Source organism: Brienomyrus brachyistius, chromosome 4 (assembly GCF_023856365.1).
Source record: "Brienomyrus brachyistius isolate T26 chromosome 4, BBRACH_0.4, whole genome shotgun sequence".
NCBI classification, from domain to species: Eukaryota; Metazoa; Chordata; class Actinopteri; order Osteoglossiformes; family Mormyridae; genus Brienomyrus; species Brienomyrus brachyistius.
In genome coordinates, this window is record NC_064536.1 from 582,485 (window position 1) to 600,066 (window position 17,582).

A 17,582-nucleotide genomic window follows, 5' to 3' on the forward strand; every position below is an offset into this window, starting at 1 on the left:
CACCCTCCAAACAATCATCTCTCTCTCTCTTACACACATACACATCTTTCTCTCTTTTATACACATACACATCTCTCTCTCTTTTACACACATACACATCTCTCTCTCTCTTACACCCTTACTAGCATCACTGCAGCTTCAGAAACGCAGTATCGCCGTGGCATGCATCCTACTGTCAACACGGGCATGACACACTACTATAAACATTCTTCTTACCCAATGTGCATCACGCTACTGCCAACACTCTGAAAGCCGCTGAAACAGCTTTCTGTTTTAATTAGGAATTCAGAGTGAGAATTGCAGCTCTTTTTGGAGACAGAATTCTGAAGAACAAGTTTTTTTTCTTTTGTAGAAGTTTAAAGGGGGCAGGGTGCATGTTGGTATACAGTAATTGGTGCTATCAGAGGTAGTCCCACTGCTTTGTGGCCTCCTTGAACAAGTGTAGTGTGAGCTGGGAGATGCTGATAATTTGGTGTGAGTCTTTTTTATATTTTGTGTTGCAGTGTCGCTTTCTGGAGGGGAGGGGAACCTTCACCATTCCAGCCTGACCGTGTTTGGGCCTGACCATACGTGGGCCTGACCACGTGTGAGCCTCACCATGTTTATGTCTGACCGCGTGCAGGCCTGACCGCATGCGGGCTTGAGCATGTGTGGGGCTCATCGTGTTTGGGCCTGACCACGAGTAGGCCTCACCATGTTTAGGCCTGACTGCATGTGGGCCTGAGCGTGTCTGGGGCTCATCGTGTTTATGTCTGACCGCGTGTAGGCTTATCCATGTTTGGGTCTGACTGCATGTAGGCCTCGGCATGTTTGGGCCTGACCACGTGTTGGCCTGACCATGTGTGGGCCTGACCGTGTTTGGGCCTGACCATGTTTGGGCCTGACCATGTTTGGGCCTGACCATGTTTGGGCCTGACTGTGTTTCGGCTTGACCGTATGTGAGCCCGACCGTGTTTCGGCTTGACCGTGTGTGGGCCTGGCCATGTGTGGGGGCCTGACCATGTGTGGGCCTGAGCATGTTTCGGCCTGACCGTGTGTGGGGGCCTGACCGTGGGTCTGGTTTCAGCCGCCCTGCTGTGCGACCTCGGAGCCCCGCTCTGCTAAAAGCACAACATTCAGTTCAATTAGCGCCCTGAATTATTGATGCCCGTCTGGAAGAGTATTTGTATTTACACTGAAATTAAAAGCCTCCGGTGTCAGTTATCGGGCTTGAGGGACGGAGAGACACACAGGAGGGGAGACAGAGAAAGATTTTCTTTTCGTGTTGCCCCCCCCCCCAAACACCAGTCTACAAATAAAATGTTTCATGACCAGAAGGTCAAATTTGGATATTCCCACTAACTAATGAGGTTCTGAGCTGTAGGACACTGTTGAGAATGGAGCGATGGTCTTTGGGGTTCCTCATTTCACGACAGGAGACCATTTAATATGACCAACTCATCTGTCAGGGTGGTTATGGCCTTAATAATGACGCCATCTTCGTTCCGGAGCCCAGGGTCTTCACCGGCCCCCCCCACCTGGAGGTATTTTGGGGTGAAACACTCCATAACGCTGGATGCGAGACGGACGGGAATGAGTCTGCGTGCCTCTGGTCCCCCCTGATCCCCAGCTGCTCACCCTGTGCTCCTTTACTCTCTGAGCAGCGTCCTCCTTCCTCATCCTCTTCCTCTCCCTCCATTTGACTGCTTCTCTCCTGACCAAGCATTTGTAGAGAAGCTGTCCTCAGACCCAGACAGCAAATTGTCCCGGTGACATACAGTCACATTTCAAAATCATCCAAATCCGCATCTGTTCTCTTTTATTAACATCAAAGATCAGATACAGATTTTTTTAAAGCTTGGAATCCCACAGTGTATCCCAGAATACCCATTACTCACATTTTCATTCTCAAACACCTTCTTAAAGTGACCTTTATTCATTGATACATCTTTCTCCCACTTTGTTTCTCAGTCGTATTGTTTGAGGGTTCAAGCCACACACGAACCCTCCCCATTTGACCTGTGGCCGATAACAGGAAGGTATTATTTACCTACTAACAAAAATACCCTTATCTCTTTTGCTTAATTTGTTCACACGGCACGTAGCGCGGTGCCCCTTAAAGTCTGTCTTATTTGAAGATAATCAAACTCAAGGTGGGCGATGAGGGCGGGGGGTTGTGCGCGCGATCTGTCAGTTGTCTCCGACAGTAGCCGCAGAACCGAGGAAGAAGATTCGAAGAGAAGAGGTCGGGGCCATTCTGCCGGGCAAGTTACCAGCATCAGCTTTTCAGAGGTATTCAGCGTGTCTGGCAAATCCCTTATTAGCGCTGAACAATTCAAAATGTATATCGAAACATATTTCATTAGAATAACCATAGGTGCTGGCAGGCATTTTCATTAAGTTACCGTTGTAATTATATATAATATACAGTGATAACCTTCAGTACTTTAATTGTCTAGTGTATATAATAAGCCTGTCTATGATTTGAAAAATTAAGTGACATCTCTCGGCGATAATTATAGGAATATTAAGTTTAATATCTAAATTGCATCATGCTATAATAAATCTAAAGCCAATATAAACAAGTTTTTACGAGACATTTTTTTCGATGTGTATGGAATTTAGTTACATAAAGTATGTGTGACGGATCCCACTGACCGAATATATTAAAAAGTTATAAATGAATAATCTTTTATATGAATTATATTTGTTGTTTTTTTGTGTCATTTAACCCATTCATTAATACTTTCATTCAATGAAAAAAATGTTTTCATTCAAAATAAAGTTATTTAAAGATTCTGTAAAATATATATTTTACCTACATTTAATATTTTTCATAATTTAAAATGTAATTGTTGTAATCCGAATAATCTAAAATACGATTTAGTCGAATATGTCATGCTGAACACTTTCAGAAAATGTAAAAGACTTTTTCGTGTTTTGCCATAAAGATCTTAATTTCACAGCAGTCAGGAGAATTTACAAAATAAAATTGCTATTTTTAACCCATAGTGGTTTATAACGTGTGTTTATCAGACATTTGCATCATCTGCGTTATTTGTATCCAAAAAGGTCGTCTTTAATTGCCCAGGTGTGACATCCTACAGAAAAATCCGACTTGTTAAATTATCGAGAGCAACCCACTTAATTCGCTTAAATTCGCTTTTCTGATCGTATTGCTGTATTTTTAATACAACATCATATATAATAAACATATTTTATTAAACGGTAACATTATTTTATCACGCGTAGGCAATGTACAACCGATGCCATGTGGTGTAGCGGTCATTTCTTCACAAATTTATAAAAAACAGTTTTAATAAACTCCAGACAATATCTAATTTCCGTCTGGCTTCACTAAACACAATGTAAATTACTGAAAGTCATTAAATAACAATTAATGTTCTCTCACCTAATACTTATATTATTTATACTTATACATTATAGAGATGGTTGCGTCAAATTTTTCATCTGTATTGGAATAAAATTTTATTCATACATTTATGTAATGAACCTTAATTAAACCTAAAAATAATTTCAGTAATTAGCACTATGCACGCGTTTAACTCAGGCTTTACAATATTCTCGTATACTTTTCGCCAAACAACGGTAAATGGCATTATATACTAACCGTGCATGTATTTATTTCTCTGTGCTCTTCTTCCTTTTATGCAATTTTACTTAATCGGTAAACATTTTTTTCTAAATGTTATAACGGGACGTTCATTCTACGACCTGAAGCAGCAGACTTTGGGATGATCAATGTCCTTCATTGGTTAAGCAGTCTGATCACACACAAAGTAATTAGAATGGTCGTGAACCGCGATGTTTGTGTTTATGATGACGATGATGACGACGATCTTTTTCCACAGATGCAGTGCACCTGTAACGCTCCTTCAGGACCTGTCACCGCCCCTTACTGGACCAGGAGTAAATTCAAAAATCCTTCACTTGATACATACAATGTCAGGGGAATTATACCCGTGATATATTAATGCAGCCTTTGTATATATTACGGCATTTTATTTATCAGTTTTATTGTGGTATTTATACAGTAATTATTTATTATTTTTATTGTGTGTCTTTGCTGACTGCTATTATTATAGCATACGCTACCTCTGTCTCCTGCCTGTCTGTCTGTTTGCCTGTCTGTCTGCCTGCCTGCCTGTCTGTCTGCCTGCCTGTCTGTCTGTTTGCATGTCTGCCTGCCTGCCTGTCTATCTGCCTGCCGGTTTGTCTGTCTGTTTGCCTGCCTGTCTATCTGCCTGCCTGTTTGTCTGTTTGCATGCCTGTCTGTTTGCCTGCCTGCCTGCCTGCCTGTCTATCTGCCTGCCTGTTTGTCTGTTTGCCTGCCTGTCTGTCTGTTTGCCTGCCTGCCTGCCTGCCTGCCTGTCTGTCTGTCTGCCTGCCTGTTTGCCTGCCTTCCTGTCTGCCTGCCTGTGTCCTGTCAGTAGCCTCTGACACTTCCTTCATGTGTCTGCAGGTACTGACTGTCAATAGTCGTGCAGGCATGTGTGTTCGTGTGCATGCATGTGTGTGTGTGTGCGCGCATGTGTGTACCCTTATAGAACATGAGCCCCAGTACCTGCCCCCCCTTGACTCGCCTTCCTGCTCTGAGCTGTAGTCACTGTCTCCACAGCAGTGTTGTTCCCAGACTGGGCCTACAAGCCGGCGTGGTCCCCGGGGTCCCGGCAGGTGCAGCTGTGGCACTTCCTGTTAGAGCTGCTGGGACGCGGGGAGGGCGGAGCCATCGACTGGGGCCGGGAGTGGGGGGAGTTCGTGATCCGCGACCCCGAGCGGCTTGCGCGGCTCTGGGGCGAGAGAAAGGGAAAGCCACACATGAACTATGACAAGCTGAGCAGGGCGCTGAGGTGAGGCAAATACACACACACACACACACACACACAGCCTGACAGACACGCACATACACAGACACACACACACAGACAGACACTCATGCACAGACAGACAGACAGACACTCGCGCAGATACACAGACACACACCTACAGACAGATAGATACTCATGCACATACATACAGACAGACAGATACGTACATACACAGACACACACATACAGACAGATAGACAGTCATGCACATACACATAGACAGACACTCACGCACGCACACACACACATATATACAGACAAACACACACACACCCACACAGAAATACAGACAGACACACACACACCCACACAGAAATACAGACAGACAGTCATGCACATACATACAGATGGACAGACATTCACACACACACACAGAGATGCACTTAAATCTGAATATTTATTTACTTGTGGCAAATTATGGGACAGTAACTATGGCTGGACTGGCCATGTGGCGTACTTTTCCTGGTAGAGTTTTGGACTGGCAAAATTCATGGTGGGGACCCCCCCACAATGTAGGTGTGGTGGGCATGTATGAGCACAAGTCCAGGAAGGACGTTTAATTCCAGTGCAGCCCTGACAAACAAGCAATTAGCACTCAGAAGAGCGATCAGGAAAGAATGAGAAATACTGTATAGGAGGAAGAAGATTATTTACCCCTTTTTTAAATCTGGACTTCTGTTCTTTACACAGCCATATTGTAACAATAAAGTTTCATTTGAATTTGACCGCAATTCTAAGTTTCTAATTTTCTTTCCAAAGTCGCTAATCAATATTGTAGATGGGAACAGTCTTGTGGTAAAATACATAATAACTAAGTGAACACATGAAGAAGAGTGACTGCGATGTGTGTACCCAATGACTCCTGCAGGTATTACTACAATAAGAGCATCCTGCATAAGACCAAAGGGAAAAGATTTACCTACAAGTTCAACTTCAGCAAACTGATACTTGTGAACTACCCTGGATACCCATCTTGCCACGTGCCGGCCAGCCAGGTCAGAAAGCGCCTCTCACTTCTCTTTTTGCAGCTTCACTCCATCACCTGCTCCCCATGACTTTCTAAGGAACCCATGGGTGGGGCCAGTGAATGATGTAACGCAGGAAGCAGACTGCTGATTGGTCCAAAAAAAAAAAAAGTTAACTGGAACAGTGGCTTGCTGGGAAAATATTTTTAATGATAATGCTTGCCACTGGATGATGACCATCCATGCGGCTATGAAACAATGCATCTGCCGAACAATATTTAATTTATTTTCATTGTCTTTTCTGTGTTTAGTTTGTGCATTTTAATGGCTCATGATCCGCCCTCTCTCATCCTACCCCTCCTTAGCCGGTTCCGAGTGCTGCAGTTCAGTTCCCTCTCTTTCCCAGTGAGGGGGGGGTGTCTCTCTCAGGGTGCGGGAGGCGGGAAATGCTGGACAGAGGTAAGGTCCTTACAGTAAATGTCTCAAAGAGATAATATGATCTGCAAATATGCATTTGTAAGTAGTCAGTGTTTAACAAGAAATTCTTTTAAATTAATAAACTATTGTATTACTATGTACCATATCAATTTGCATGAAAAACAAGTCTACATTTTAGAAAAATGTATTTTGTTCAATATGGCACTATGTTGCATATTTGTGATTAATATTTGGGCTTCTCTTTTGATTGACAGCTCTGCATTCCATTCCTCATCCGTATCTCCTGCCGTACTGTTTGCATAAGCCATTCCCGGGACAGCTGTCGTATCTGTCCATCCCGCCCACTCCAGGAACGAGCCAATCACAACTCACAGGCCTTCCGTCCGTCGGTGCTGCAATGCACCTTCCACCGGCTCTTAATGGGTGGCCGGCGTGCACTGCGTGGACCTATAGCGGCTGCAGTGCCGAGAAGGAGGGAGAGAGAGAAAGGGCGATGAGAAAGAAGGAAACACTGGAAGGAGGAGAAAAGCGGAGAAAGAAGGGAAATCAGGATTTGCTGTAGAAGTCTTCAGTTTTTATGCTTGTACATACAATTTAATTGTCACTGTTTACTTGTTATTCCAGCTGTAAAGTTTAATTATATAAAATTTGCATTAAAATAGTACACATACTATCCTATTTATTAAAATGCTTTTTATATAAATGACTATATTCTCCAATTACAAAATAGACTTTGTGTACATTGCTTATAATAGTGTACTGCATTGTGTATATTAAAATTTTAAATTACACAAATACTATTTGGTGTAAAGTTCTGATTCTGGTTCAAAAAGAAGGAGAAGGGTCTTCGGTCATAATTGGTTAATGAGCGCTTACTGCTGCGGGAAGCGCCTCGGGATCGGATCATGTTACCGCAGTGGAAGAGAAGAGCAGATTCTATCGCTCCATTGCTGTGGGAAATGAGAGAGGATTCTGCCCTACTACTTGCTGAAAGCAATAAGTGAAGATTCTATCCCTTTACGTCTGGGGGGGACTAAGTGAAAATTTTATCCTCCTTCTTCTGGGAGGAAATGACTGAAGATTCTATCATACTATTTCTGGGAGGAAAAAATCTATTAGACTACAGCCAGGAGGAATGAAAGCATTCCGGGTGAAATGAGTGAAGACTCTCACTCTCCTCGGAAGGAGGGGGGCGAAGGAGATAACATTTAACTTCGGGAAGGATAAAGAGTTGGGCTGGCCAATCCGGCGGTGCAATGGTTACAAAAAGTTATTTAAAAACAAATTTCTCATATTCATAAACTACATTATACGGAAAGGCACAGCTAGTGATAAAAAAATAGCAGCACCATTCATTTAACCATAAATAAAACGTATATCTTTGCACGCCCTGTGGTGTATTAGAAAACAGCTCACCTTCCTGCTGCACATCCCCCCGAACAGCAGTAGGTGGCAGTCGTGTAACTTAACGTAACACGTAAAAGAATCATTTCGGTTGCGCCATCGATGTTTACGGGTATGAGCTTGTGTAAGGGAGTTGCTATAAAACCAGTTTCGCAAATTGCAGTTTTTTTTAATCTTTTCCGCAATTCTATATAACTGTATTAAATATATAAGCATAAAATATAAAGAATACCCAGAAGACAACACGTGAAAGTCAGAATTTAACGCTGGTTGTGTCTGTTTTGTAATTCGATGTGCGGAGAATTGTGTGACCTCAGATAAACTAAGATCGGTATAGCTGGCTCGGGGTCAAACTAAAAGATTGCAACGAACGTCGCATAACATTTAAAAATTATTTTTAATATCCAGGGGCGCTGCGCCTGCGCATACTCCTCTCTGCGTACTCACGGTGCCGCGCGGCACGTGACGTCACGTTGGCGCTTAATTTTCAGAAGGAAACGCGCGGAAAAGTGGTCGGATCTGCGCTCAGTATAGTGAGGAAGGGGGCATCACAACGAGATAAAGAAGTGCCTTATTCCGACAACATGCAGCGAAGCATAGCGTAAGTACACGTATTAAATCTAAAGCTTAATAAATGTCGGGTGTTTAGTGGTGCGAATTTCGGTGCGTGTTCGGCTGGTAGTAGATCAGCTGAAGCCTGAGCAGTAACGCCGGTGTCATTTGCTGGTTATTTTGCAGTTCGTTCATGCGTTACCGATTTAAAGTGTCCAAATAAAGCCACACGTGTTTTCCAAGTTGGCTTGGTACAGCTTTAACCCGAGTTCCTGTCCCTTTTGGTGTGCTGATGCCGTGATGCACGCCTGGCGACTTTCCTGCGTGCATATAGCCGCGAAGGGCAGTGATCCTGCACTGTGTCGGTGCGATCCGGCATAACTTCCCGCTGAACGCCCTCCCTGCCGCCAGAAAAATGATGCTTTCTCCCTTTTCACGTAGGTCTTTCTTTCAGCCGATGAAAGGGAAGGAGAAGGAGGGCAGTAAAAGCGATGGAGTGGCCAAAGATAAGACTGAGTGAGTGGGGCTCACCTGTGCCTTGAAGTTATCTGATGCTTGTAGGCTGTACAGAGGTAGCAATGCTACGAATGCTGACTGACAATGAAAGGTCAACAAATGCTTCTGTATTTATAAACTGTCCGTAGGCAATCGGTACACATGCGAGAACAAACCTGCCTCTGGGTGCGTGTAATGTTCTGCTGTCTATGCAGTGTATTGGGGGTTATGTTTTAAACCAGGTTAAAGTGCAAATCTTCCTTAGCTTGTAGGTTTATCATTTCTTGAAGTAACACTTAAGGCAACACAGATCGCTCGCACTAACTCAGTTTCTACTGAAGTACAAATTAAAAATGTAGTCGCTACTTAAGATGAAAGATGTCACGATTCATTAACGACGAACAAACGAGATCTGTATCTCACTTTTGTTATTGATCACTTCAGTAATTCACAGAGGTTTACAGAATTAACAGATATAGTAACAAACGTGGTGACTGCTTGGGATAAAATGTACGTCACGATTAATTAACGATGAACAAACATGAGATCACCATGTAAGTGATAATTTGTGGTTAATACATCAGTAATAGCTTTATACTATATTATTTGTTACCTTTCTTGCCTTATTAATTAAAACATGCCAAACTGCATGTTTTTCTCTCTCTTCTTGCCTGCTCTGGCAGACCAGTCAAGTCACCCCTGAAGCCTCAGAACGGAGTGGCAGAATGCGATTCGCCCGTGAAGAAGGTCAGCAAGCGCAGCCGGCGAATCATAGACAGCGACGAGGAGCAAGAGGCGGGCACTAAGGAGGAAGTGTCCTCGCCGGGCCCCCGGGAGGAGCCGGCGCCCCTGCCCACTCCCGAAAAGGTGAGTCTGTAAATGTCAGCAGCTGATGTGTGAGATCTGCAGTTAGGATTAATTTGTTTGCGACGTGAAGCTGGGCCTCGTCCATGTATATCTTTGGCTACTTGTCGAGGGAACATCAGTGTGGGTGTTTGGCTCAAACACATGTCAATGCGATCAACTGGATATTTAAGAGGCACCAGGCGTGACTGCAGCTCTTGGCTGCGGTCCCACGCCGCTTGCATCTGGGAAATGCGCATCCGACCCCATGTGCCAGGTCTGCCGTTAATCATCCCTGCCAGTCAAGAACTCAGATTCAGCCCCTTGACACATCCGTCGGTGAAGGCGTCGGTTACCCTTCTATCGTTTCATCAGGCCTTGCTTTCTGTCCTTGGTTGATGACATGCCTGCGCTTTTTCCCCCATCCTCCAGGGGGCAGTAATCAAGGCAGCTTCCGCTGTCTCCTCGCCGTCTGCTCCGGTTACTCCATCTACACCAAGTGCCCCAGCTTCTGCAGCCGCAGCAGTCACCCCTGCCTCCTCCATTTCTCCAGGGACTCCCTCCTCCATTTCTCCCTCCGGGATCCTCAAACGGAAGACCGGTCAGAACGGCTCTGTCACCCCGTCTCTTTCCTGGACTTATCCCTGTCTCGCGGCTCTCTGTATATCCTGAGGTCTTTGGATGAATCTGTACAGCATCACTTTGGGTGATGCGACACTAAAACTTAATTTCTTATTTCCTTGAGGTGCCTTTAGTTGAATTCTGTTGGGTGTCTTCTGTTTCAAATTGACAGCAGCAATAAACTGCTAGGCAGCAGAAAAGACTTGCATATCGTCTTGCTAAGAGGCAGATTTGTTACATTTTCAAAGCAAAGTGCCATTTAACTGTTTAGCCAGATTATTTAATTGGCCAACTTAACTACTGTCCTCCTTCAGCGAGGAAGCAGTTTCCTAAGAGGAAGCTGGTGACTGATGTCGTCGGTGAGGAGGACCCTGGTCCAGATGAACAGGAGGTTAAGAGGTCACGCACAGAGGGACCCCCCGACACTGGTGGTGAGAGAGCCAACATTTTTGGGGGGGATGGTCTTCTTCTGTGTGTCTGTGTCCGTCCATTCATTCTAATTTTCTCCTTTCCTCAATCCCTCATTTTTGTCTGTGTGCCATATTTCACCTTTTTCAGAAGAACCAGAAGAGATGGAAGTTGATAGTAAGAATGCAGAAGAAAGCAAGGAGTCGGAAGGAGGGAGAGCCACTGTGAAGGAGGAGGAGGAAGGGGAGCCGGAAGGAGAGAGGGCCACTGCGAAGGCGGAGGATGCAGAGGCCAAGGGAGAAAAGGAGCTGGAGGAGAGGAGTCCGGAGAAGTTGAAGGCCACAGAGAGGTCGGAGAAGCAGGAGGCGAAGGGGGGAGGCGAGACGACGTCGGCCAAGAAGGCGACCATCAGCAGCTTCTTCAGTGAGTGACTGCCGCTGCCAAACAGCTGCTGCGGAGTTAAAGCACCGCTAATAATAATGCGACGTTCAACCCTTTGATCCCCAGCACCTAGGAAGGCAGCGGTGAAGCTGCCGAAGGCAGAGGATGCTGGGAAGGGACAAGCGGATAAGCAGATGGGCGCAGCCAAGCAGACAACAGGAGGGGGCGAGAGGTAGAGGAGGGCGGCCTGTGCCTGGGGTGGGGGATCACCTGGCCCTCAGTGTGACATGTCGTGCACCATCTTCAATTCCTCTTCTTCCACAGTGAGGAGGCCAAGCCACTTAGCCAGACCGACTACAACCCGTCCAGGACCGGCTATCACCCCGTGCAGCATGCCTGCTGGGACCGGGGTCAGAGGTCAGCCCCGTTGCCGCCGCCTCTCCCGGTCTCCCTCTCAGCGGGCCTCCAGAGATGGCTTCCTCTCTTTCAGGGTGCCGTACCTGGCCGTGGCCCGTACCTTTGAGAAGATAGAGGAGGAACAGGGCAGGTATGACTGTCAGGTGGCTGGCCGGGTGAGAGCGTGCTTCGCCTTTGCGGAGGGTCTTAATATTCATGCCGTCTCCGCTCTCCTGTCCCAGGCTGAGGAACATCGAGACCCTGTCAAATCTTCTGCGTTCTGTGCTGGTTCTCTCTCCAGGTGATTTCGCTGTCTTTCTTGTGTGTGTGTGTGTGTGTGTGTGTGTGTGTGTGAGGCAGAGAGACAGACTGCTCTGAGGCTGCGGTCTTAACAATGCTGATGTAGTAATTCTGTTTGTCCAGACGACCTGCTCTGCTGCATCTACCTCTGTCTCAACCAGCTGGGCCCTGCCTACCTGGGGATGGAGCTGGGAGTTGGGGAGACGGTCCTGATGAAGGCTGTTGCCCAGGCAACCGGTAAAAGGATGCTCTGATCAGGGCCCGGCAACTTTTTTTTTTTTTTCCTCCTTAATCCCCCCCCCCCCCCCCCCCCCCCCAGCTTTGGGTTTTAATTTCTGCCATCTGCTGCTTGTTGCCAGGGCGACAGTTGGACAAAATCAAGGCAGAGGCGCAGGAGAAAGGGGACCTGGGATTGGTGGCAGAGAGCTCCCGCAGCAACCAGAGAATGATGTTTGCCCCGGCCAATCTGACGGCGGCGGGTGTGTTCAGTAAGCTCAAGGACATCGCCAAGATGAGCGGCAACTCCGTGAGTGTTGAATTAATATGGGGATGATGTTCTGGCAGCAGTAATAGGGGCGTCTGGCAGAGCAGTGCTGACATGGTCTACATCGTGATCGAGCGTCAAGTGAAGACGTAGCTTTGAGGCTAAAGCTACGTCGAGTGTAGCTTCCACGCTAGACTGACTTTGCATGAATTGCGAAACACATCTGAATTTAATCGCTTGGGTGTAAAATTACTTTTTGCTTATACGGAGACTAGCACCCCCCCGGTTTGAGTGCCGTTTCTCCTTTTCCCAACAGTCTATGAATAAGAAGATCGAGATAATCAAAGGCCTGTTTGTGGCATGTAGGCACTCTGAGGCAAGATACATCGTGAGGTCAGTAACCTTCACCTGTGACCTTCTGACCCTGCATAAGCCGTTCACGGCCTCTGCCTTTATTAGCTTCTTGATCTCGTCAAAGTGAAAGTTCATGGTAGCATGTTCACCAGCCTGATTGGGTTGTGGTGGTGATTTTGATTGGGTGATGCGAGTCATGTGACGCATGGTTGGCTTGTGATCGGCAGGTCTTTGGCAGGAAAGCTGCGGATCGGGCTGGCGGAGCAGAGCGTGCTGGCGGCTCTGGCCCAAGCCGTGTGTCTGACCCCCCCGGGCCAAGGTCAGTCGGGGTCGTCGTGCTTGGGCTGCGTGTATGTGTGGGTATGTGCTTGGGTGTGTGTGTGAGGCGCGCGGCCGGTTGTATACTGTGGCGGAGCTTCAGGCACTCGGAGGACACCAGCGCTCTAAAGGCCCCCCTGTCCCCCCGCAGAATTCCCGCCCCCGATTGTCGACGCTGGGAAGGCGATGACTCCCGAGAACAGACGGGCCTGGATTGAGGAGAAGGCTCTTATCGTCAAGCAGACGTACTGGTGAGGGGCGCTGAGACGGGACAGATTAAGCCAGCATTCGTTACAATACTGATTAATTTGTATCTTTATTAGTGCAGATCAATTTTGGGGAAACTGACAGAAGTTAAGTTGGAGAATCACTGGGGTCAGGCCGCCTGTACAGGGTGTCACACGCCCCACAGCCGGCCGACTCGTGTGTTTACTTGCGGGTGACGATCCACCTGTGTGTCCTGCATGTCTGTCCTGCATCCTCCTTTACCTGTTAAACACGCTGTACTGTGTCGCTTCTTTAACTCCCTCAGGCGGAGTCGTCATTTTAGGTACCGCCTCCTTAGAAAAGGTTCTTAGTAAAGTCAGGCCTGTTTTTTTTTTTTTTTTTTTTTTGATTATTTGACAGCTAATCTTATTAATCGTAAACATCATATTTATATTGTTTTAATGTTATGACATTTTGTAATTAGTTGTGGAGTTTTTATCCTTTCCGTTAGTTAATTCACCTTTATACTCTCGTTGCTGGCATGGTGTTAAAGTATTAGTGCCGAAATGATAACATTTACTCCTGCTGCCAATGCTTTTATCCGAAGCGACTCGCAGTGGGGCTGCGATTTTGTGCTTCCTGAGAGTCAAACCCGGGGCTCGAACGTTAGGGCAGTGCTCTGCTGGTGGAGCTGTAAGTTTGACGTCTTACCTGACCTACTTTCGCAAGTGAGGATTTAAGTTTGTGCGTGTCGCTGTCAGTGAGATGCCCAACTATGACGCCATCATCCCGGTGCTGCTGAAGGAGGGGATTGACGAGCTGCCCAAACACTGCAAGCTCACACCAGGTGTGTGTGTGTGTGTGTGTGTGTGTGTGAGATGGAGAAGGAGTCTGTCTTGAGTTTGACGGCTGAGTGAAGTAAACACAAACTCTTTCCTCCTTTCTCCCTCTCTCTCTCGCCATCTCCCCCCCCCCCCCCCCATCTCTCTCTCAGGAGTTCCTCTAAGGCCCATGTTGGCCCACCCAACAAAGGGCGTGTCGGAGGTCATGAAGAAATTCGACGAGGCCGCCTTCACGTGCGAATACAAATACGATGGGGAGAGGGCACAGGTACGTCTGGCCAGCCCCAACACGGCGCCCTCCTGTGGTCGGTCTGCAGGCCGCTCGGGTGCCAGGGGCCGTCTGCCGTTCTTACTGATCCATCAGTGTCCCGTTCCGTGCCACCTGGCAGATCCACATCCTGGAGAATGGGGAGGTCCACGTCTTCAGCCGTAACCAAGAGGACAACACCAGCAAATACCCGGACATCATCGCCCGAGTACCCCAGGTGATGAGCCGCCCCTCTCTGCCACTGCTGCAATTAGTTCGCATCTGGTATTTAGGCTTCTGAAGATGCGGTAATGCTGAGTGCAGAGGGACCCCTAGTGGTGGAAGGGCGGTAATGCACCAACTCATTTGTGGTCTTTCACGTGGAGGCAAGCCGCTCCGTTTGACTCGCTGCCCCTCACAGGTGAAGAAGGCCTCGGTGCGGTCCTGCGTCCTGGACTCCGAGGCAGTGGCCTGGGACAGGGAGAAAAAACAAATCCAGCCCTTCCAGGTTCTCACCACTCGGAAGAGAAAGGTACCGCTTGTGTGTGCGCGAGGCGCGTGTACGTGGATGTCAGTCGCACATGTAACCACATGTAACTGTCTGTCTCAGGATGTGGACGCTTCAGAGATTAAAGTGCAGGTCTGCGTTTACGCCTTCGACCTGCTCTACCTAAACGGGGAGGTAAGGACGTGTAAGCTGCGACCTGGTTGGTGCGTCGGCAGACTCGATTGGCGTCGATTTCTGACTTCCTGCCTTTGCGCCGCAGTCCCTGGTCAGGCAGCCGTTGTCGAGGCGACGGGCCCTGCTGAGGGAGAGCTTCGAGGAGCGCGAAGGAGAGTTTGTCTTCGCGCGCGCGCTCGACTGCGACAATACGGACGCCATCGCGGAGTTCCTCGAGCAGTCCGTGCGAGGTGGGAGATGGCAGCCGTGAGGCCAGGATGCATCCATCCCTCGTATGCGGTCCCGGCACGCTCTGAGCACGCTCTCTCCCTCTCTGCCTCGCACAGATTCGTGCGAGGGCCTCATGGTGAAGACCCTTGAGAAGGACGCCACCTATGAGATCGCCAAGCGCTCACACAACTGGCTGAAGGTGCCTCTTCCGGCTTAGCAGTAAAGCCCATTTTCTTTCTGTGGATTAGCTCGCGCCCTCTTGGGGTTCGAATAGATGAGCAGAAGCCCGATTTAAGCGACAGTGTGCTCGTTCCTGCGCCCCGCAGTGGCTGTAACTTCTCCCGTTTGTCTGTCAGCTGAAGAAGGACTACCTGGACGGTGTAGGAGACACGGTGGATCTCTGCGTCATCGGCGCCTACGTCGGAAAAGGCAAGCGGGCCGGCTCCTACGGAGGCTACCTGCTCGCCTGCTACGACGAGGACAACGAGGAGTTCCAGTCGGTTTGCAAGGTGGGCCGCCGGCCTCCTCCCCCTGCGGAATGTTCTCTCCCCCCTCCTCATCCTTTCCGGCATGTTCTACAAGCAGGCGGCGTTCATACCGCCTCAGGGCAAGACCCGGCTCGCCGCAGGCATCTTGGCCGGTCTTTGTAATCGGCTCTCGCTTGCGTGGCAGCTCGCTCTTTGGCTGAGTTATATAACTATTATTCTTTTTCTTCCCTGCTTTTTGGCCGACGTTTGCCTTCTAAGAAGTAACTTTCGACATGAATCGTTTTTCACTCACAGATCGGAACGGGTTTTAAAGACGAGGACCTGGAACAGCATTTTAACTTTTTTAAGGTATGGAGATGAAGTCGGCCCACAGATCCGCTGAGTTAGACAGATTGTTCAAAGATACTGCACAGTACTCAGCCCCCCACCCCCCATCCAGGAACACGTTCTTCCGAAGCCCAGGCCGTACTACCGCGTCGACCAATCAGCAGAGCCCGACCTGTGGCTGGATGCGGTGCAGGTGTGGGAAGTCAAGTGTGCGGACCTGTCCCTGTCTCCTGTCCACAAGGCTGCCATGGGATTGGTCAGTTTGTCACCGAGGGCTGATCCTTGCAGCCACACGCTTATCAGTGATCTGTTCAGTTATTGGGGGAAGAGCAGACATGTGACCGTCCTTGTGGTCCCTCTGTCCCAGGTGGATCCAGACAAGGGGATCTCCCTGCGCTTTCCTCGCTTCCTCAGAGTCCGGGAAGACAAAAAACCAGAAGATTCCACCACCGGAGCACAGGTAAATTCGGGGGGTTTCCATGAGGTGAGGCACTGTGTGGCCAGTTAAGGACAGATTGAGGCCCCCTGAATACCGATTAGAATGTTCTAGAAATGACTGTCACTTGAAGCAGAACTGACTCCTTCACTCCTCCCATCTCTTTAGATCGCTGACTTGTACAAGAAACAACAGCAGATCCAGAACCAGGGGTCCGACAGGGCTGAGCCCGAGGACTACTATTAACCCGGCGGCCCTGATGGTCCCTGTGGCATTTGGGGTCCGCCGCGTGGCCCCTGGAGGGGGGTCCGTGTCGTAGCGAGAAGTGACTCCTGAAAGGAACATCTGTCTAGGATTTATTAATGTTTGTGTGCGTCTGTGGGGAACGTGTGGTATGAAAATGCTCCGCATGAGACCAAAAGCCCTGTAAATATCTATTTTTTTCCATTGTCAAAATAACTTGAATAAATCTTTGAGAAGTAGATTTGGATTGTGTGTTTAAACAGTGCCCAGCCTCTCTCCAGCACACCCCATGCGGCACACGAATACACCTGAGCACTCCTCGTGAATAGTCACGCCTCCTGGCCGTGCCCTGCCTCCCTCTAGCACAGTGATACGCTACCAGTCAAACAATTTTGTGCACATTTGCATGTTACTCTTAATATCTGCTAAAAATCCTCAATCTTTGTTAGCAAATTTACAGTATTTTCACCATTTGAGTACCGTCATTAGCAACAAAATGTCATTTATAGTTGTTGACTCAACTTTCCAATGCTTAAGTAGAGTAAACAATCTGCAGTTTAGTAAATAAACGGAAAAGTGGAATAAAACCTGTGGTATGTAAACTTTTGCCTGTTGTACACCTAAGAACTCCTCGTGAACAGTCCGGCTCCCTGGCCGAGTTCCGCATCCCTCCAGCGCACCCCATGGGGTACAGGGGTACACCGAGCACTCCTCAGGAATAGTCACGCTTCCCGGCTGCCGGGTGAGCATACAGGCCGGGCTGTGCGGGTGGCGCTAGCCTGTGTGCCCCCCCCGAGCCCTGCCTCAGATGTTTTGCTGTAGTGGGAGGTCGGAATATGCGTGCACGTGTTGCTGGGGGGCAGTCAGTCACCACATACCCTCTCTGACACGTGTGCTCGTGCTCTAAGCGGTTGGTGTGTGAAGTACGTGGGCTTTGTGCTGAGAGGATTGTTTTCCTGCGGTTGGGGTTGGGAGCAGGGGGGAGAGAGATCAACAGAATAGCGCTTTTGTGACTTTTGCGCCTGTTTGGGAAGCTGTAGATGGAAAATATTATCACCCTGCCATGTTCCCCT

The 17,582-nt window shown here is 48.2% G+C and overlaps 3 protein-coding genes across 6 annotated transcripts in view; 2 read left to right on the forward strand and 1 right to left on the reverse strand.

The window, feature by feature from the left end:
* Positions 1-17,582, reverse strand: part of LOC125740298 (uncharacterized) — a 41,901-nt gene that overhangs the window by 2,930 nt on the left and 21,389 nt on the right. For 2 of the 3 annotated variants that reach the window (XM_049011244.1, XM_049011243.1), the window contains exons 1-2: positions 4,584-4,693; positions 1,618-1,693 (exon numbers count right to left, since the gene is read on the reverse strand). In XM_049011244.1, coding sequence (XP_048867201.1) covers positions 1,618-1,659 — 42 coding nt within the window. In that variant the 5' untranslated portion in view covers positions 1,660-1,693; positions 4,584-4,693. Of the gene's footprint in view, positions 1-1,617; positions 1,694-4,564; positions 6,728-17,582 lie in introns of those variants that run through there. The other variant, XR_007397499.1, reaches the window with a different exon arrangement.
* On the forward strand, positions 1,001-7,068 carry LOC125740301 (ETS translocation variant 3-like protein). Its single transcript, XM_049011247.1, has 6 exons — positions 1,001-2,271; positions 3,852-3,909; positions 4,619-4,850; positions 5,737-5,863; positions 6,199-6,292; positions 6,526-7,068. Exons 1-6 carry the CDS (start codon positions 2,140-2,142, stop codon positions 6,831-6,833), a joined length of 951 nt encoding a protein of 316 aa, XP_048867204.1. The 5' UTR covers positions 1,001-2,139; the 3' UTR covers positions 6,834-7,068.
* lig1 (ligase I, DNA, ATP-dependent) lies at positions 7,763-16,748 on the forward strand. 2 transcript variants are annotated; one of them, XM_049011240.1, is made up of 28 exons: positions 7,763-7,787; positions 8,084-8,276; positions 8,669-8,743; positions 9,406-9,589; positions 9,998-10,166; positions 10,501-10,617; positions 10,748-11,017; positions 11,102-11,207; positions 11,300-11,392; positions 11,466-11,522; positions 11,614-11,672; positions 11,795-11,908; positions 12,031-12,197; positions 12,472-12,548; positions 12,737-12,828; positions 12,979-13,078; positions 13,796-13,881; positions 14,029-14,144; positions 14,266-14,361; positions 14,545-14,655; positions 14,734-14,805; positions 14,891-15,035; positions 15,132-15,214; positions 15,372-15,524; positions 15,798-15,851; positions 15,943-16,086; positions 16,198-16,290; positions 16,435-16,748. In XM_049011240.1, exons 1-28 carry the CDS (start codon positions 7,778-7,780, stop codon positions 16,510-16,512), a joined length of 3,114 nt encoding a protein of 1,037 aa, XP_048867197.1. In that variant the 5' UTR covers positions 7,763-7,777; the 3' UTR covers positions 16,513-16,748. The 2 variants fall into 2 exon arrangements, with proteins under 2 accessions (XP_048867197.1, XP_048867198.1); XM_049011241.1 differs by having other exon boundaries at positions 10,754-11,017.